The 21,519-nt window shown below is 39.0% G+C and overlaps 1 protein-coding gene across 2 annotated transcripts in view; it reads left to right on the top strand.

Moving 5' to 3' along the window:
- Nucleotides 1–21,519, top strand: part of LOC126354430 (histone deacetylase HDAC1) — a 129,448-nt gene that overhangs the window by 102,226 nt on the left and 5,703 nt on the right. For both annotated transcript variants that reach the window (XM_050004079.1, XM_050004078.1), the window contains exons 8-9: nt 1,355–1,511; nt 9,328–9,440. In XM_050004079.1, coding sequence (XP_049860036.1) covers nt 1,355–1,511; nt 9,328–9,440 — 270 coding nt within the window. The remainder of the gene's footprint in view (nt 1–1,354; nt 1,512–9,327; nt 9,441–21,519) is intronic.

Genomic DNA, 21,519 nt, shown 5'->3' with positions numbered 1-21,519 from the left:
ACTACAGTCATATTTGAAAATAATATCACTTTGTAATTACCTGCTGAAAATTCTCTCAACTGAAATCTGAATAAAAATACTAAATAATTTGTGCTCATCATCCTCAGACTCATCTGCATCATTTTCCAAGAAATCAAGTGTTGCTATTTATAAAATCTTAAAAACTCCAACAATTTTAGTGTTGGTCAGACACCACCTTGCCGTGTTGATTCAGCCGAGTTCACAAGGGAAAAACATGCTGCTGCAGAGACCCACCAAAAAGAAAAAGTATGTGTTTCTCCAATGTGCCAACCTACCCCCTCCTCCCCCCCCCCCCCCCCCCCCCCCCCCGGACTATATTACCTACTTAGAAGCTGGAGTGAGTGGAATTACAAGAACACTTACAGGTATGAGAGGAACCATTAAGAAAGGGTATACTTAAAAAATTTTAGGTGGCAGACTTCTTGGCAGTTTGTTCAAATCCCTATTTTTTTTTTACTAGTTTCATCCCCAAAGTGCTAATCATTTGTGTGTGGATTAGATAATGACGTCATGTTTATTTTGTAAGCAATGGTATCTACTAAATAACTGTATTCAAAGCCCTTGATTGTCTCCAGAAGGAATAACTAGAAATAAATAAATAGAGGACTAAAAATTCACATGTTCCTTTAGTAAGGAAAACGATTAAAATCATGATTATTTTGATACACGGAGTCAAAAGAGGAATCAGACTTTTACAATCTTCTAAGTACCATGTCTGTTAGGGTAACAGCTTGAGCCAAAATGTTTCTGAATGATTTAGATGAAAATTAATCTAGGATGAACTTAGCATCCAACAGAACAGACTCCTAACAATAACCTGTAACAATAATAAGTTTATGTTCCATAGATGGATACCTGTTGAACTGCATAACTCTTGTTTTCCAGAAGGTGAAATTTTGGTCAGTTAGACAATAAGATATTATCTGTTCTGGCTCATGTAATTTGAAAGTAGCTGTCAGCTTTCGAGAGTATTGATCTGGTCATGCTATTATTTTTGCTGAACAGTCCTCTTTAGTACTTTTCACTATCCTGTGAATGATGATTTTTTTTTTCATACACCCCATTTAGTTTGCATCTGAAATGAAATTTTAATGGAAATATGTGCAACGTGTCTAGTTTTTCAGTACATTTTGTGCTGCTGATGTCTGAATACTAGAGTGGTGCAATAACAGTTTCATGTTGCATGACGACTGTTTCCTGCAAAGCCAGTAGCGAATAAATAATGTTTTATTTGTAGTTATCAGTAGTATGTAAATATAACATCCAAAGAAAGTTAAATTTTCCAATAATATAGACAAACAAAATTTTACTTGCATTTTAAATGTCTTTGCAGCAATACCAGAAGACGCAGTAAATGATTCTGATGAGGATGAAGAAAAAGTGAATCCTGATGAAAGGTTGACACAAGCTGCTCTGGATAAGAGGATAGCTCCTGACAATGAGTATAGTGATTCTGAGGAAGAAGGAGAGGGAGGAAGGAGAGATCAGAGGTTTTTGTTCTTAATTAATAATTGTAGACATTAATTACAACCAGAATCTTGTAATTATCTGTTCAATTTGTGATATAACTGCATCTTGTGTTATTATTTACTATAGTTCAGTTTTTAACCCTTTAACTGCTCTGGACGTATTAACGCGCATGCCTTTGTACCTGTCCCTGTGTGCTCTGAATGTGTTTACGCACACAGGGACAGGTACAAAGGCACGCGCGTTAATACGTCCAGTGTAGTTAAAGGGTTAAATTGATGCATTTGGACAGTGTTCAGAAACACTTCAGTTGTAACATAGCTTCATCTGAGTTTCAAAATTTTGCCACATGCAATTTCAAGGAAATAATGTGGGTGCAAATATACATTGATTTTGGATCCGCAAGAAAGGCTTCTGTTTTAGATATTGTGTGAACAGAGGCATTGTTATTGTGGAACCAGATCTCTCACAGGTTTTCCTTTTGACTACTTCTCATGCATAAAAACAGAAAAATTAGGATGAAATATTCAAGCATACACACAACTGATCTGTATTCACTGTGCTTCCTTCAGGAAAGAAGACTGATGTTCAAAGGAAAGAATTCCCAGCACCACATGTAAAATTTTACTTTGAAACTTATTTTTTATGGTGAATTGCTTATGGAGCACAGCAGTGGATGCTCTTCAACTGTTTCTTGCAATAGTTCCACATTGTCTGCAATTATAAACCTGGCTAGACATTGCTTTTAATTTTTGTGTCTTTGAGTATTGACAAGAGCCCATTTATTTTCAGAACTTTGGAGCTATCTGTAACCTTCTGAATGTGCCCAAGATATTTACGTATGTGACGTGTTAAAGGTATTCACTACTAGTCCTGTAAATCAAATACTATCACTGTCAGGTTATCCACATATCAAGAAAGCTGCCATTCATTACAGAAAATGGAAATTTTGTCAAAGGCCTTCTTTGTTCCTTATGGTTGTCAGATGATATTCTTCCATAGACACCAGAATTATAAGTGAACCATCTGATAGTGCTGTTGAACATAACTGGTAAATCTCTTATGCGCAATGAGAACATTATTTAAGATCCTTAGTGAATTTTTATTCTGCAGTGGTGTGTATACTGATTTGAAATTTTGTGCCAGATTAAAACAGTATCCAGGACCATTGCTTGAACCTTTGATCGTTGCATTTCAGAAGCAAGTAGTCTAGTAGCTGAGTTATTCAAGCAAGACTCGCAACCCACCTTACCATCTTTATTTCTGTTAGTACCTTCTCCAACTTTCGAAATCATATGTAACTATTATTTATACAAGAGTTGATTCTCAATAAATACGGACTGAGAAGAAGAAAATGTTCTCAGTTCATCTTTTAGGTAAGTTTATAGTGACTTGTCAGTCAGTTTCATCAAACAGAAATGCTCTCAGAGATTTCTTGGTGACATTTGGCCTTTAGTAAACATTACTCATGTTAAAGCATCATAGTCACTAATTCGTATCTCTTTGGTGACACACTTGAAAAAGATCAGGTCTGTTTGCAGCAATGTGCTCAGGAACATTTCTTTCCTGTATGAACTGTTTTGAGTAGTCATTAGAGTCACCTGTCTGACATTGTATTCTGTATTGTTTCACAAGACTACTGATAACTTATGCATTGTTACCAAAGTCAGTACTCGTTAGATTGTCACCCCTTCCAGGACTTTTTTTTAAAAAAAAAAAAAAAAAAAAAAAAAAAAAACTTTGCCGTTTTAAAAGTCCGTATAAATTTATTGAAAGAAGATATAGAGCTAGGTTTAGTGTTATTTTGTAGGGAAACAAAGGTTTTTTTAATGTTAAGCTAAAGATGTTGTATGTGGCTTTCATTGGTTATCCTGCACACATCCCATTATCCCATTGGAAGTCAGTTTCTTCTCAAATTCGCTGTAGCAGTGCAAGTGTAATTTGCTCTGTGTTGGCATAAATTCTTGCTCGAAGTCCAGGTAGAGAAGCCAGCAAGTAGGTACAGACACACTATTTCTCTACAAATTGACACTACAATCACATCTGTAGGTACTATTAATTAATTTTTATGAATTTTCAAAATTGTTAAGTTCTGTTTGAGACATCCTGTACTTCTAACCTATGCTTGAGGTATTTGCATGCTATTGAGTTAAGGCTGTCTTTGAATAACTCTGTGACTAATGTGTATGAATATGGGGGGTCATTAGAAATGTGGAGCTGCCCACTTTCTGGGACATATATGGGCTCAGGAACTTTGCGGCATGCATTCCAGAAGCTATTCGTGAAGACTTCTCATTCCTCTGATTTCAGCCAGTTCACAGCTGAAGGTTTAAGTGTTTGATCATGAATCGATCTGTTTCGTGAGATTTAGATAGCTGTGACAGTTGCTGGAATGTAAAGGAGAGGTACTCAAAAAGATTCCTCCCAAAGTTTCTAATCTTCTGAATGCAACACCTGTTTGTGATTATGCATTAGCATTGATCAAGAAAATTCTGGATCAACTTTTTGTGCTGTTGATTCTGAATGATTTCTAAGTTTTTGTAATGTTTGACAGAACACTTTGGGCCTCACTGATATTTTCAGTCCTACAAAATGTTCAAAGAGTGTACATTAATGGATACAAAATACCACCACTTTCTGTGAAGATAAGATTTTACTTTTTTGAGTTTGAAACTTTCAAATGATGCCATTGTATGGATTGCTCTTTAGACTCATATAGAGTCTAAAGAGCAATTCATCACCATCACCATCATCGTCCAAGACTTCCTTACAGAAGATTCAATTAGCATCATACAGGCATTTTTGTTGATGTCTCAGAAGTGCAATGTGAGTGCCCACCTTGGTGCCCATAGGTTGGGAAAGTGTATATCAACCCGAAATGAGGTTTGTTGTAAGCACTTGTCTGCTCGCTCATGTCACAGATAACCGGATAGCCAAGTTCCATCATGACACTTGCTGCCATCCTTGACAATTTCCTTGATCTGCTGTGGTCTTTGGTGAGCACTTCCCCTTCCCATTTATTGCAGTTGGTATTAAAAGTGGTCATGTGAATTTGAGTGCAATCTTTGAAGCACAATGCAGGTCTTCCTGGTGGTCTTTTGGCAAGTGGTGCTATGTAATCAATTAGTATCTGTTGGTGAAAACAGGAGTTTTAAGTTTCCAAGCCACCAAAGCAGACATTCTGTGTGAGTTGCAGTGACATTAGTAACTTTGCAGTGTTTGTTACTGTCTCATTTTTCACACAGTGCCTCCATGTACCACCTAGAATATTTTTTAAGCACTGCAGATGAAAGCTGTCAAGCTTACGTTCTTCTTTAGTGTATGTTGTCCAACTCTTGGCACACACAAGAGGATGCTTAGCAGACATGCTCAATAGATGAATATATTTGTTGTGTTATACTCTTGTGCAGAGTTGACTCTCGAAGTATTTGCCACTTTGCCAACTCTCACAAATATTTCATTGTCCAGAGAGAGAGATCCTCTGACACTTCAGAGCCAAGGTGGCAGAATTTGTAGGCTATGTTCAAGGAGGAGACATCCAATTTATGGCAGGCATATCTGTGTATACTCCCGCCATAATCAGTCTTCTTCACATTCACAGATGTTGAGAACAGCTTTCACACAGTAGCAGATTTGTCCGTAAGCCTTTGCTGATTGTCCTGAGTATGTGTTACGAATGCTACACTCTTGGTGTGTAAAAGGTTAAAATGTTACTTACAAGAAAGTTCTCACAACAGCACTTGGATCAGAGTAGTGAGAAGTTCTAATATTTCCTGTTAGCCCTGGTATGTAGGTGGATACCCAGGTTTGGTTTGGCAAAAGCAACTTTTGAGAAGTATCGAGAAGAATATACCAAACAAGGTAGGGGCTTGTGCACAGCCTTGATAAATTTACACAACGTACGCACCAGATGTGCTTCTGGCAAATACCACAGCACCATATATATCATTGTGAAAAGCCATGATCACCTTCAGGAGGTTTAGAGGAGACCCTATCTTCGTTAGTGAAGTATGCAGTCACTCCCTGCTGTCTCCCTGTCTTATGTAGGATGATAAAAGCAATGAACAACAGAATCTTTTAAATTTGATGGAGTGCAAAGGTTGTATCAGTAGTAGTTTGCTGAGCTTGAAACCCACGTTGAGACTTGGGGTACACATGCTCACAGCACCACAAGGACTGTTTTGTGGTACAATACTCTCTGCCGGACATTGCAGCATAAGGTTGTAGGGCATTTTGACAAGTTCTGTGCGGATGGTAACTTTGCAAGGACATTTCCCAGATTTAAGCAGCACAACAGCTCATTGAAGCATGTTCCTTAGTAGGCATGCTGTCCCGCTAGTGGCAAGTTGACATTTGAGAAATTTCACCTATTGCTTTTAAGGTTATTATAGAATGCATAGTCGATAACAATTCAAGATGACTGTTCTGTAAGCATGGCAGTCTTCTTAGAGGCAGGTCCAGTGTCCCTTTTGATACCTGAGTGTACTCGACCGAGGTTTCCTGTACTCTTACACTGAATTTAGCCTAGTATGTCTTCTACATCTAAATCTATTCCTTGTAAGCCACCTTGCAGTGTGTAACAGAGGGTAATTTGTCTTCCACTGTCACTCCCCCCCCCTTCCTGTTCATCGCGAATAGTTTGCGGGAAGAATGATTGCCAGTAACCCTCTGCAGTTGCAGATGGTGTGCTGAATGATTGCTTTTGTTTTGCTTAGATCATTGCAGGTATTGTTGCAAGGGTTTGAGTGCTAATTGAAACTTGGCAGAAATTTAGAATTGAGAAATTGTTTCAGGATATCACTTGCTTGAAGAACTTAGCCAGGGATTTTACTTTCAAATTTCCAAAAGTAGTTTCCACTGTAATGGTAAGAAGTGACTTGATCTTTTTCCAGTCTTCAGCAGTGGGTGTGTCTATGTCCCAGGTATCAACTTTTTTCTGAACTTCATCACCAAATAATTCTACTGCTGTAGGGTCCTTAGTTTTGCAAAGGTTAATTTTCATTCTACAAAGTGTTTTAACAGAGTGAATCTCTTTAAGCACAAATTGCACTTTGTCACTATTGCTGTATAATCAGTATCAGTCAGAGCTAAGGAAGGAGCATGTGTGAAGAAAATGCCGGAGCACTTGCCTCTTAGTTAAAATCAGATGTAGGTGATACCAGTGTTGCCAAGAAACTTTGTGACTCGCCTTATATTAAAAGTATGTGTTAGTGGCACACAGTTGGTATTTGGCACAAAGTTCAAGCAGCAGTAAACCATTCTCATTCATCTTTTTCACCCCTTGTATAACTATGCAGTCTGGCCAAGCAACAGAATCACATACAGTATGGCCATTGAAGTCACCAAGAATGCACAGGGTGCAGACACTGCACGATATCACTGAGATGTTCATAAAACTGGTCATTTTATGTCTGCAGTAGAGGTCAGCACTGGTGTGTATACAGTTCTCGGTGTTATTGCTCTGCTGCTAGTTGACAAATGCAAAGTCATAATGCATTCTTAGATCCCAATTAAGCTTTTAAAGGTGCTTAATGGATCATGCAAGCAGCTAATAGAACACTGTTGTCTGAGACTCGCAGTGTCCTTTGCCTTCCAGAAAAAATATTTAATTGTCCTCTTGTACTGAACCATCATCTGGTAGCCTGGTTTCCTTGAAGGTTGGTATAGCAATATTAAACCTTATTAGTTCAAGGTTGCTGATGGCTGTTTTGCATGCATCTTGAGAGCTTCCACAGGTGTCCAGGAAGCCTTACACCGTAGTGTGGATGTTATGTGTTGCTTGCTAGCAATGCTAGTGTTGAATACACCCAAACGGAATAATCAGTGCCGGGACAGGCAAGCACCCTATTGCCTGGGGACTGCCTAGCATGAAGTAGGCAGTGATTTACCAGTGGACCAGTGCTAGGCCCTCCTACTGTCAGTAGCAATCTTTGGCACACCCACATATGTTCATTTGTGCAGATTTACAACATGTAAACTGCTGCTACGTGGTTGCACATGGATCAGTGTTGGCCTCTTTTGATGCTACTACAGTTGGGATGCCATTTAGGTGCTAACAGACTTGCCCACTATTCATGCTACCCTCTCAACCTTGCTTTCTGCCTCCACTAGTGCAACAACACAAGGTGTATGGCATCAGGTCAGCTGTAGGCACATGCCACTCATTTCCAATTGCATTGTGTTTGTGTCTCAACAGACATGCCAATTCCAAGATTTGGTTTGAAGATATTCTTCCCGTGTGCTGATAGTATACCAGTACTAAAAAATCCATAGCTCTGAAACAAAGGGAAGAGTCAGGATAGGATAAAGGAAGAAAGGGAATTCTGTGACAACCTTCATCTGACACCTCCACTGAGGCTCGACCAGCTAGAGTACTGCTGTCTTGGCCCTCCACATCATGGGAACACACACATCCTCTCGTCCACATGGACAGTGCTAGATTAAAACAGTGTCTCTTCAGATGGTTTCCTCAGTGTGCCTCTGATATTAATTCAAATACAATCAAGAGTTTTAGAAGACAGTTTCCCATCGTTTAATATGTTGGTAACAGTGTGGAACAATGTTGTATGTGGCACTTGAAAATCTTTCATCCCAATTTGAAGGTTGTAGATCTACCATTTTCCAAGTTTTTCACTCATACACTCAACAAAGTTTTCTTTCTGAATGGTAAGCCTCTACTTCCTCCATCCTATGTGTGTTTGTATGGCTTTTGCTGAATATGTAACACAATTGCATTATTAACTCACTAGACAAATCAGTAGTGTGTACTGGATGGGTACACTAGCTCAAAACCCTTTTCTCTTGCTGGCAATGCACTTACCAAATAAACTATACAGGCATGTATTGAATGTGCCAGTATCTCTTTCCCCAAGTTCCAATTTCCATAAAAACTTGCCAGAGGTTGGATATTAAGAGGGAGAGATTGACACTTTGAAGCCTTGAGTCAGGCTATAGGTTAATAGATAAGCGATTGACTGGGGAGGGTAAAGGTTCACATTGGAATCCTGGTAATGTGTCCTTAAATTTATAACAATGAAATTTCTACTGCAAGATGCAAGATATATTCGGAGCCATTCCTATTTTCAGTCTTGTATAGGACTGGGAATTAAAACAAGTTTGAATATCAGCACTGGTGATAAGTGTATAACAGCCTTCCTACCCCCTCTGTAAAAAAAATTCTTGTGATCTTTCTGCGAAGCTCTCGTATCTCACAGCCTTACAATTCCTTATTTGTGGTGAAACACTGTTCACCCAGTAACTTCATCTCAGGAAAAATGTGAAAGCCACTTGATGTCGAATGTGGACAATAGGGAGAGAGAACTATCACCCGTTTTAATTGGTGAAGAAGTTTTGAATTAGGATCCTAGTGTGTTTAGGTATTGCTATGCAGCTGCAAACTTGTGTCAACCACATGTTTCTTTGTTTGTTTCTATTGGATCTGCAAAGTCTTCCCAATCTTTAACAGTATGCTGGCTCATTGATTGTTGTCCTCAAAGGCAAACGTCAGCAATCAAAATACCATTCTTGTCCTAACAGACTGCTTGTACAGGTGTGTTTTATGTTAGTCATTTGTTCTGTATTGTGTAATAAGTGAAGATATCATGATACTTGTAAAATAGTGCAGATTTTTGTTCCTTTTGAGAACAGTGCTCAGTGCATTGTAAACCATTGTGTTCTGACACTTTGAAAAAGTCAAGAATCAGATAAACAGTTGAAAACCCAAAAGTTATGCACATTGCAGTTCTAAGAATTTCCTTATTATATTTTCATGTTGTCACATTATAAAAAAGTTGCAACATATTCATGTGTGTATGTAACATTGTTATTTTATTTGTTCAGATCCTTCAAAGGGAGGAAACGACCTAGGCTTGACAAACTGGAGCCCAAAACAGAAAAGCCTGACCCAGATGAAAAGACTAAATCAGATGATATCACAAAAATGGAGACAAAAGGTAATGTTAAATGTGTTGTTAGAGCTTATGTGATGTAATATATTATTGAATGCAAATTTAGTGTGTGTTTGCATCTTGCTATTAAAGCTGCACTAATTTTTCATTTTAAGAACACTTAACTCTTTCAGATATGACTTTAATTTCATATTTGAAACTTAGTGTACATTATATTTTCTGTATTTCCCATTGGTTAAATCTTACTGAGAGACTCGCAACAGAATGCTCCGCTTTTCCAGTTGAGCCACCAGAGCAGTTGTCATAGAAGGTTTGTCTGTTACTTTCATTCCCAACTCAGAAAAATACTCTTCCACTCGTCCTACAGAACTAACAAACCTCGAAGAAAGAATTGGATAACTGGATCAGTCACCACTGGAAATATATGTAGCTGAGTCGAATGTTCGTGACAAGTAAAAATAGCTTAATGGGCGAGATCATCAACATAGGTTCTTGAACAGTTCTTTTCAGATGAATCATCTGCATATACCTTAAAGACTTAAAAGTCTGCTTCAGCCTCGTCCATTCTGGATCTTGATTTCGATCCTTGTGCATTATGCACGAGTGTACAGTTTTATCAAGGTTACCTGTGATGTCAAGTTGGTGGCGTGTAAGGGTAGAATGTGGACAGCTGGCATCTGGAATTCTTCATCATAAGAAGTACTTTGTGAGTGTTGATTTGGATTTCTTCTTTAACCATTTTGCAGATTCTCTTGTGTTCTCCTGATTGTTACAGTGTATGTAAAAACTAGCTGTATCAACTTGCTAGGAGATGATTAGTTTGGAAATAATTCTAGCCTGTCAGTGAAGTAGTCACTTTTTCATTGAATTGGCTAAAGCAGAAATAAAATTGAATCCTAAGAAATATTGCTTACCTACCTACTGCCAAAAGAGGAATGACTTTTTTTTTTCTTTTAGCACCTTTATGTACCTGTTCCTCTCTTCTGAAGATAAGAAAAGATTATACTTTCTTCTTAAATTTGTTTGTTAATTGACTCGCTCTAGTTGTTACTGTTTTATGCTGCCAAGTAGGTGCTCCTATTGCGTTGCAAATGTTTTCATCCACTTCAAATTTTTTGTATGATGATTGTTTATGGGCTTCCATAATTATATTGTGGTTGGTGAGTGATTCCTTTGCACATTCTTTTATTTAATTATTTTTAATGCCAGCTGGAAAATTTGTGCTCATACTGGCAGCTGACAACATTTTGTATGCAGTGAGAGCACTTGAAGAGTCGTAAACTGTGGTGTTTGACCCAAGCTGTGGCTTTTGGAGAGGTTTGAAAATTATAATAATTATTTGAACTAAGATCTGAAACCCTTATTGCAATGTGTAATGTTCTTCTGTACATTTAATTTTATGTTTAATCTGTTGAATAGAGAGTTGCTTAGTTCCTTCTCTTTTGTCACTGGATAGAGTGGTTTAAACTGTTTGGCTGTGGGTGATATTTAGTGTGTACAATTTGGCACCGATGATGTGGGTCCTAAGACACTAACAATTGTTACCAGATTGTGTACATAGGGACTTGACCTTTTGTTGCACATTAACATATGTGGAACAGGAGAATTATTTTTGAATATGCGCAACTAGTAGTGCGCCATGTTAATGATAACTTGTAAGCTATGAACTGTTACACTAGATGGGCATGGTTTCAAATTGACCAAGCAGTTAAGATGTGACACAGTTGGTTTAGTTTGCTATTGTGAAGGTGCTGAAGTAGTCTAGGAGCTTAAATGACTGGCAGTTAATGACAGAATTCGCAACAATGTGGGATATGGGGATAAGTACCGTACACTTAGTCTGAAAGACTTGACTCAAAGGACAAGAGAGATCCTTGCTTCCCCACGAGCTCCATGAAAAATAAATTTGTGTGCTATGTTGGATGATTTCAGACTTCCTTTTATTGGCAAGTGTTAGGTGGCAGTAGAAGAATCCAGTGTTGTTGTTGTGGTCTTCAGTCCAGAGACTGGTTTGATGCAGCTCTCCATGCTACTCTATCCTGTGCAAGCTTCTTCATCTCCCAGTACGTACTGCAACCTACATCTTCCTGCATCTGCTTAGTGTATTCCTGTCTTGGTCTCCCTCTACGGTTTTTACCCACCACGCTGCTCTCCAATACTAAATCGATGATCCCTTAATGCCTCAGAACATGTCGTACCAACCGATCCCTTCTTCTCGTCAAGGTGTGCCACAAATTTTCTGTTCTCCCTAATTCCATTCAATACCTCTTCATTAGTTACGTGATCTACTTTGGCATTCTTCTGTAGCACCACATTTCGAAAGCTTCTATTCTCTTCTTGTCCAAACTATTTATTATCCACATTTCACATCCATACATGGCTACGCTCCATACAAATACTTTCAGAAAAGACTTCCTGACACTTTAATCTATACTTAATGTTAACTAATTTCTCTTCTTTCTCTTCTTTAGAAATTCTCTCCTTGCCATTGGCAGTCTACATTTTATATCCTCTCTACTTCAACCATCTTCAGTTATTTTGCTCCTCAAATAGCAAAACTCATTTACTACTTTAAGCATCTCATTTCCTAATCTAATACCCTCAGCATCACCCAATTTAATTCGACTACATTCCATTATCCTCGGTTTGCTTCTGTTGGTGTTCATCTTATATCCTCCTTTCAAGACACTGTCCATTCTGTTCATCTGCTCTTCCAGATCCTTTGCTGTATCTGATAGAACTACAATGTCATCGGCGAACCTCAAAGTTTTTATTTCTTCTCCATGGATTTTAATTCCTACTCTGAATTTTTCTTTTGTTTCCTTTACTGCTGGCTCAATATACAGATTGAATAACATCTGGGATAGGCTACAACCCTGTCTCACTCCTTTCCCAACCACTGCTTCCCTTTCATGCCCCTCAACTCATATAACAGCCATCTGGTTTTTGTACAAATTATAAATAGCCTTTCGCTCCCTGTATTTTACCACTGTCACATTCAGAATTGAAAAAAGATTATTCCAGTCAACATTGTAAAAAGCATTCTCTAAGTCTACAAATGCTAGAAACGTAGGTTTGCCTTTCCTTAATCTATTTTCTAAGATAAGTCGTAGGGTCAGTATTGCCTCATGTGTTCCAACATTTCTACGGAATCCAAACTGATCTTCCCCTAGGTCGGCTTCTACCAGTATTTCCATTCATCTGTAAAGAATTTGTGTTAGTATTTTGCAGCTGTGGCTCATTAAACTGATAGTTCGGTAATTTTCACATCTGTCAACACTTGCTTTCTTTAGGATTGGAATTATTATTACATTCTTCTTGAAGTATTAGGGTATTTCGCCTGTCTCATACATCTTGCTCACAGATGGTAGAGTTTTGTCAGGGCTGGCTCTCCCAAGGCTATCAGTAGTTTCAATGGAATGTTGTATACTCCTGTGGCCTTGTTTTAGCTTAGGTCTTTCAGTGCTCTGTGAGACTCTTCTTGTGGTATCATATCTCCCATTTCATCTACATCCTTTTCTATTTCCGTAATATTGTTCTCAAGTACATCACCCTTGTATAGATCCTCTATATACTCCTTCCACCTTTCTGCTTTCCCCTCTTTGCTTAGAACTGGGTTGCCATCTGAGCTCTTGATATTCATACAAGTGGTTCTCTTCTCTCATAATACATTTCATCAATCTCTTCTTCAACTGTGGAACTAGCTGGCATATAAACTTGTACCAATGTGGTAGGCATGGGCTTTGTGTCTATCTTGGCCACAATAATGCATTCACTATGCTGTTCTTAGTAGCTTACTAGCGCTCCTATTTTTTAATTCATTATTAAACCTACTCCTGCATTACCCCTATTTTATTTTGTATTTATAACGCTGTATTCACCTGACCAGAAGTCTTGTTTCTCCTGACACCGAACTTCACTAAATCCCACTATATCTAACTTTAACCTATCCTTTCCCCTTTTTAAATTTTCTAACCTACCTGCCTGATTAAGGGATCTGACATTCCACGCTCCAATCCGTAGAACACCAGTTTTCCTTCTCCTGATAACGATGTCCTCCTGAGCTGTCCTTGCCCGGAGGTCCGAATGGGGGACTATTTTACCTCCGGAATATTTTACCCTAGAGGACACCATCATTATTTAACCATACAGTAAAGTTGCATGTCCTTGGGAAAAATTACGGCTTTAGTTTCCCCTTGCTTTCTGCCATTTGCAGTACCAGCACAAAAAGGCCGTTTTTGTTAGTGTTACAAGGCCAGATCAGTGAATCATCCAGACTGTTGCCCCTGCAACTACTGAGAAAGCTGCTGCCCATCTTTGGGAGCCACACATTTGTCTGGCCTCTCAACAGATACCCCTCTGCTGTGGTTGCACCTACGGTACAGCTATCTGTATCGCTGAAGCACGCAAGCCTCCCCAGTAACGGGGGGGGGGGATTACATTATCTTTTGTGTAATGTCAAAGGGTGCAAAATATTAGTGCAGTGAGGTTATGGTCCTAAAAATAGGCTCCAGTAAGTTTTTACACAATGCCACTTTGTTTTGGTATAAGCACCGTTGCTTGCAAGTGCAACTGCAGTCGAGCTTATTGTCACCTCCAGACTGCTAGAGAGCAGCAGAAATTATTCAGTACAAAGTACAGCTGTAGCAGTCCGATAATGTGAATCGAACCTGACTGTTTCCAAATTTTGAGACACCACTATTTCCACAGAAATGAAAATGTGTGCAGTGAAGTTAGAGTGTAAAAGTAAGTTTGATGTAATGAAAACTAATAACTAATTTTAGGGACTTTCTGCAGGGAATACTCACTCAAGTCCCCTAACTTGCCAGAGATGAAAGTATTACCATTCAGATGATGATTAAGGACCCAGCCCTCAAGAAACTCCAGAAGGATCTAACCTTGACAGTGACCGGATAATCTGTGGTTCTATTTAAGACCTCAGATCTGCCAGAGAAAGTGAGCAAGTGGCTGTATTCCAGGGCACCAGTGACACCACAGTGCCTTTGTGAACTTCCCAGAATTTACAAAGAGAGGTTTCCTTTGCAGTCAACACTCAACACCATTAACTTGCATGATTATGGACTTGCCAAACATATGGCAATGATACAAAACCACTTTGGGACACACGAGTCACCACCAGAACAACTCTGCTGATTCCATGAAAGTATTTAAGGACATGTAACTGCAAAGAGATGGTATGCTCATGAGCTTAGACATTGTCACTATTCACAAAAGGACCTCTTCGAACCTACTTGGTGATCCTTACTCAACATTTTGAGCCACAGATAGTTAAACTTTTTGAACATGTACTGACTACCTGCTTAAGAGACAATGGAAATTTTTATGAAGAGAAGGATGGAGTGGCTGTGGACTCCTCAGAGGTTCTTGAGATTGGAAATCTACATGGAACACTTCGAGGAGATGGCCTTTCAAATTGCTCACCAAAAACCCAAGCACTACTTCCACTATGTCGGCGATACTATTGTGGTGTGAGAGTGTGGCAGACAGGTGTAGGATTAATTTCTGGCCTACCGTAACAGTAGCCACCAGAACAATGCATTCTCTTTGTAAATAAAGGAGAATGGTTGTCTCCCTTTGTTGGGCCTGAAGAAGAAGGCATGTGGTTCAGTTGGCCATGCAGTGTATAGGAAAACGAACCGCACAAAACTGTACCTGCATGCAACAAGCTGTCGCTATCCAGTGCTATGGCAGACAGTGGTAGCCACTCTGGTACATAGGACACACCTCATCTGCAACTAGGAAAGCCTCATACCTGAACTAAAACACCCAAAGGAAATGGTCATTAAAAATGGGTACAGTGAAGCACAGATTAATAATGCATTCAAGAAGAAAGATGCAACAACCTGGGAAGAAGAGGAAGAAGACAAGGGACTAAATTTTTTTCCTCTACTTGGAGCCACTCTTGGACAAATTGAAAAATACAGCATAAAAAATAGTCGTCTGACAAAGTTGAAAGAGCACCTTGGCTCTGCAAAAGACCCACTAAGACTAAATGTACCTTGGATACGCAGCATCTGTTGTGAGTGTGGCTCCAATACATCGGGCAAACACAGTGCTGTATCTCAAAGTACTGTGAGGGTATGTGAGGCATGTACTGCAGCGACTCAGAGAGAAATAGGTGATGACGGGGTTTACCATAAAGAAAAGGCAAGACATTTGACTTTCAGGTGCTATGCCAAGCCACCAGCTACTGAACAGCATTATAAAGGAATCAGTAGAACTAAGGAGGCATGAGAACCTGGTCAATGGGCACGAAGTGTAACGACAGTCTGTGTCAGTGTATGATATGTGTAGGGGGGAGTACTATAGTGCGCTTGTTGCAGTTTGTGGTCCCTGCTTCCTCATTAAACCCTCCAGAGACTCTCACTACTTGAATCACACAGCTTCCCCATATAACAAACAGTGGAAAATCTATGATCGAATAATGACAGTATTACGAAAAGGATAGTTGCTACTCACCATATAGTGGAGATGTCGAGTTGCAGATAGGCACAAACTGAAGGTATCACATGGTCAGATAATGACTTCCTTGTGCCATGTGGTGTAGTCCTTTGCCTTTTTTGTCTTTTGAGTTTGCTGACACCGTTGGCCATCCCATGATTGTATTCATCTTTTGACTTGGGACCATGATTGGAGGAGAGCACCCATAGTGGATGCTCTTTGCACCAAACTGGATGGTATACCTTCGTTTGCTTTAACATTTGAGATAGTACCCATAAAGTGGATTTCAGTGTGCATGCAATCCACTACATTGTTGATTACCGTAATTTCTGATTAGTGTCAAAGGTAACGTGTTCAATGCTTTAGAATTGCAATAGGCCTACAACACTATGAAGATACAAATGGCGATTAACTACAGTAAATGTAAAAGTTTTTTTGGATTTATAATAATCACTATAGGCAGTGCCTTGTTCCTTTAACCACATTTGTTTGTCACCATGTTCACTGTCTGATTATAGTTACTGCTGTTCATTGTACTTACTAGACTTTACTGTCAGTGATCTGGGTTCTCCCTATGACTCTTTTCTTTGGAATGTACCGCAATTGACACTAAAGACATGATTTGTAAAATCCTGTAATTTTGATCTGTCTTCTTTCTTTAACTTGTAACACTGTTTTCTTTATGTATGTATTATTTGATTGATGGACTTTTATTCTATCCAGAAAGTTTCCGTCAATGTTGTCCCTATTATAGATTGTATCAAGCACATTGGTAAGACTCTATGCTTATCTTGGAAAAGAGACCATATCTAATGACCTTGTCACCTTGTCATTGATGGGAAGTTAAACTTTTTGTTTTTTTTTTTTGTTAAAGAGAGAATGAAACTCCCTAATTAGTGATTTAGATTTTCAGTGTTTTCCATAACCCACTTAATAGTAAATGATTGTGTGGTTCCATCTTCAAGGCCATAATGTGTTCCTTCACACAGCCTTCTTCAGTTGAGTTAGTGCATTGCGGTTAACAGTACCAGATTGTGAATTGTGTACAAACTGTGTATAAATTTTTAGTTCTGCTAGTAGAATTACATTCCTATATTAGGTAAATGTGTCCAGGCACAGTTATTGTTCCTAATATTTCCAACATTTCCTATATCTTTTTCGATTTTGAAGGCGAACATTTCATATTATTTAAGAAGACTAGAAAATATTGTGCCAAGAGTTGCTGTACTTAATGAATAAAATCAGCAAATTTACAGTTGTATGTGGGAAGTTTCCACTATAATTCCATTAAGAAGTGGGAGACATAAAGTCAATGATATAATGGAAATTTTAAGACTATTTTTAGTAATTAACATGTATTTGTAGCTGAGTACAGTAAGATTCATTACAAGACATTGTGGCACCTTACAGGGAATTCTAAGAAAAGTATAATCACTGTTTATTACTCAGTGTGAGAGATAGATATGTCGTCCACCCTGTTGAGAGAAGCTATTTCAATCCATTTCCTAAAACCTGAGGTCTATATTCATTGTCATTTGCTGGATGTCCCTTCTGTGATATTGCAGAAAGACTTGGCAGGAATGTAACCACTCTTAACATGATTGCTAGCAGCAGTGATCATGAAAATATATAGTCGCAAGAAGACTTGGCTCCAGGCGTACACAAGACACTATCAGGAGGGAAACACCATAATATTCGACATATGGCTGTGGCACGTCATACTGCATTTGCAGCTGCAATTCGAGCTGGAATTGACAGTGCAGTGATTCAAAGAACTGTTACAAACTGGTTACATCAAGGACAGCTCTGAGTCAGGTGCCCTTTACCATGCATTACACTGACCCCAAACCACAGCCATTTGTGACTTCAGTGGTGTCAAGTGAGAGCTCATTGGCAGGTTGGAGATCTGTTGTGTTCTCCGATGAAAGGTGGTTCTACCTTGGTGCCAGTGATGGCCATGTGTTGGTTAGGAGGCCAGTTGAGAGCCTGCAGCCGACCTGTCTGCGTGCTAGGCACACTGAACATACACCTAGAGTTAAGGTGTGGGGTGTGATTTCGTATGATGGCAGGAACGCTTCTGTTATTATTCCATGCACCATATCTGTAAATTTGTATGTCAGTCTGGTGATTCGACCTGTTGTGCTGCCATTCATGAACAGCATTACAGGGGGTGTTTTCCAACAGGATAATGCTCACACACATACTGATGTCGTAACCCAACAAGCTTTGAAGAGTGTCGACATGTTGCCTTGGCCTGCTTGATCTCCAGAGCTTCCTCCAAATAAGCACATATGGGACGTCATTGGACAACAACCTCAGCATCATCCACAAACAGTATTAACCATCCCTGTATTGACCGATCATGTGCAACAGGCATGGAACTCAATCCCACAAACTGACACCTGGCAACTGTGCAACACAATGAATGCATGTTACACCAGTTGTTTATGTACTAGCATTTCACATTTGCAATGGCTTATGTTGTGCTTACGTTAACCTGTGATCGTGCAATGTTAATCACTTAAATATTTCAGCTGGGCAGATGTATTCCTGAAATGTCATTACTCTACATTTTTTTGTCTGTGTATTATTCACTCCTAGAGGTGGAATTTTACCAGAAAACACAATGGAAATGTAGTTAATGTGGTAGATTTCTCAAGCAAAATTCTGTACAATAATGGAATGGTGATTTTGAAATAATATTGTTTTCATAACTGATTCTGATTCAGAAGCAAAATCGCTGTATTTCTTTTCAAAAAGTCCCCTTCATAAACAGAGTCTTCAAATAGAACATTCAGTAGCTTCTTGACTTCAGTACTGGTAAAAAATTTGAAATATTTATTGGACAGCACACTGTTAGCACAATGAGAAACTTGCAGGAACTACTGCGACACTTGTCAATGCAATAGTTTTGATCAAATGAGAATGACAACATAGTTTCAGAACCATCCACACAATAGCAGCACCATGCAGAGGCCAGTTCATAGCACTCGAAGCCTGAAAAGAAGTCATGAGAACCATGATAGGAGTACAAACATTGGAAAATGGGCATGAGTCACCCACAGTGTGGCTGCCAGAGGAGCTTTATTCAGATCTGGGACTCAGTGTTCAAAGCAATTTCGGTATTATGACTGCGTTTCGTGTACAGCAACACATGAGCTGGAGTCCAGTGAACATAATGCATCAAGTAACCACAATTTATACTAAGAGTTCTCTGAATTAGCTGCTGTAAGTATCTTAATTTCAAAACATCATAATAACTATTATCTCTAACGGCAAGTGACAAGCTAATGATATGATACAAAGCCGTTTTTTTGACCTCAGATAGGCAATAAATAAAAGGCAAAATCATAGAAAACAATTATTTTATTATCAAAAGTTTTGTTCACTATGGTTACTTTTCAAAATACGCACAGAAAATATTGAGACATTTATCGTACCTGTGGACAAGCTTTGCAGTACCCTCTTCAAAAAATGTTGGCGCCAATGATGTCGAATGAGCATTGACGTTGTTTTGGAGATCTTCGTTGGTTTGAAAGTGCTGCCTTCCTAGCCACGTCTTCATTTCAGGGAATAGGTGAAAGTCGCTGGTTGCCAGGTCCATACTGTACGTGGATGATCAAAAATGTCCCACTGAAATTGTTCAAGGAGCCATTGGGTTGTGCCAGCAGTGTGTGGACAAGTGTTGTCATGGATCAACACAGTTCCTGGAGTCAGCATTCCTCTTCAGGTTTTGAATAGCTCTCTGCAGATGTTGTAAAGTTTCTGCATAAACTCTATAGGCAATACACATTTTTGGTCCTAAACATGATAGCCATAACCTTTCTGTTGTTGAATGTTTGTTTGAATTTTTGTGGTTTGTTTGGTGAATATGGATGCATCCATTGTTGTGATTGTTGTTTTGTTCCCGGTGTGTCGTATTGGATCCAAGTTTCATCTCCAGTAACAATTGATTTCAAAAAGTTCTATCCTCCATCATGATAATGGTTGAGGAAATTCAAAGCTGACGCCATTCAGTGACATGTGGGCGTCCGTCAACATTTTTGGAACCCAACAAGCACGATCGTTTTTGTGGCCTAAATGTTCAGTTACGATAGTGTGTACGACAGATCTTGAAACTTCTGGAATTTCCGTAGACAAAGCAGTTACGGTACCCTACAACTTTTCTCTAACCACTCTGTCAACTCGTTCAACAAGTTCGGCTGTAACGACAGACTTGCTTTTTCTTCATCATGCACAACACCATCAATCATGAAGTTATCACCATACACTCAGCTCATTTTCCGATGAATTTCTGCTGCACTGTTCCCTTCTGCTTGCAGAAATCGAATTACACTTTATAATTCACACTTAGCAGGAGCAACAATGACGGCAGCCATGTTTATGTAGCTGTAGTGCAACACAGACTGATGCCTTGAGGTCAGCAATGGTGGAGTGTGTAGTGCGAGAGTTGTGCAGTAGCCTACAGTGAATGTCCACTTTCTGCCGCTTGCGTAGCTCCTATACTAAGCGATCAACAGCCTTCGTACTGTAAGATGGATGCAAAAGAAATTTTTAATCATGATGATTGCTTGATAAAGACTGTGAAGCTGACATTGTTCTTTTCAGTATTTTTGTGCAGAAACTAAAATATCTACCAAAATACTTCAACAGTAGATGTAGTTTGGCCTTATTTTCATAAAAATAATTTTATATTGGGCCAATGCAGCTTGCAAAAATTTATTATGTGCTATTTCCCCTCCGTCACTTGTGGCTGCGCTGCCTGTTCCCCTCCAAGCCAAGACGTATGTCTGCAGAGCAGGGAGCAGAGCAAGCTCATTGGAGCTCTAGGAACAGCTGTGATAGGCTAATGCTCCACCCCTACCTCTTGACTCACTGAAATGTCAGTGATAAAGTAATTTTAACAGAAGTATAGTGATTTCTTTCCAGCTTTGCATAGTCCTTCCTTTCCCAGATGTGCCTATCTGCACTCCGCAGCTATTCTTTTTATAATATTGTTACATTCAATCCAGGATTTTTCATTGTTTGACTTTCCCAAATTTTATTTAAATACTGACTGAGTGATGGTAAGATTGTTTTGAATATGTGAACAGTGTTGTCACAGAAATTGTTATAAATTTGACTAATCTTGCTACTTTCTTTGGTGAACGGCCCCCTTGAATGCCCTTTTTGGGGTGAGTTTTCTGTTTCTAGGTCTTATTCCAATCTGGGGCAACATGTTAACAACAACCGAAAGTGTGCTTTAAGAATTATTAGCAAAAACTTTTTTTTTTTCAATTGTAAAATCTGATGTGCTCTTTTAACCTGTTTTTGTCCTGTAGCTAAACAGCTTCATGCTTGTTGTGAGCTTACTCAGTAGCCCCAACAGAGAGCCCTGAAAGTACGAGTCCTTAAAGCACTCTTCGTTTGAAAGTACCTCACAGGATTCGTATGATCCAACAAAATTGTACGAGGGTTATTTTATCCATTTTGGTTAGAGAAAACCACAGTTGTTTTCATAAATTACACTATAGGAAATGCTGCAACCAGCCAGAAGTTATTTTGAAATGATTTTATTGCTCCATTACTAGTTTCAGGCCTGAGTCGATCGTCAGATGATAGCGTTGATCTCTTTGCAAGTTTTATGTTTATATCCTAAAATATAATAAAGTTTTATGATTTG

Source organism: Schistocerca gregaria, chromosome 3 (genome assembly GCF_023897955.1).
Source record: "Schistocerca gregaria isolate iqSchGreg1 chromosome 3, iqSchGreg1.2, whole genome shotgun sequence".
Taxonomy (NCBI): Eukaryota; Metazoa; Arthropoda; class Insecta; order Orthoptera; family Acrididae; genus Schistocerca; species Schistocerca gregaria.
This window is presented reverse-complemented; position numbering and strand designations above follow the sequence as displayed.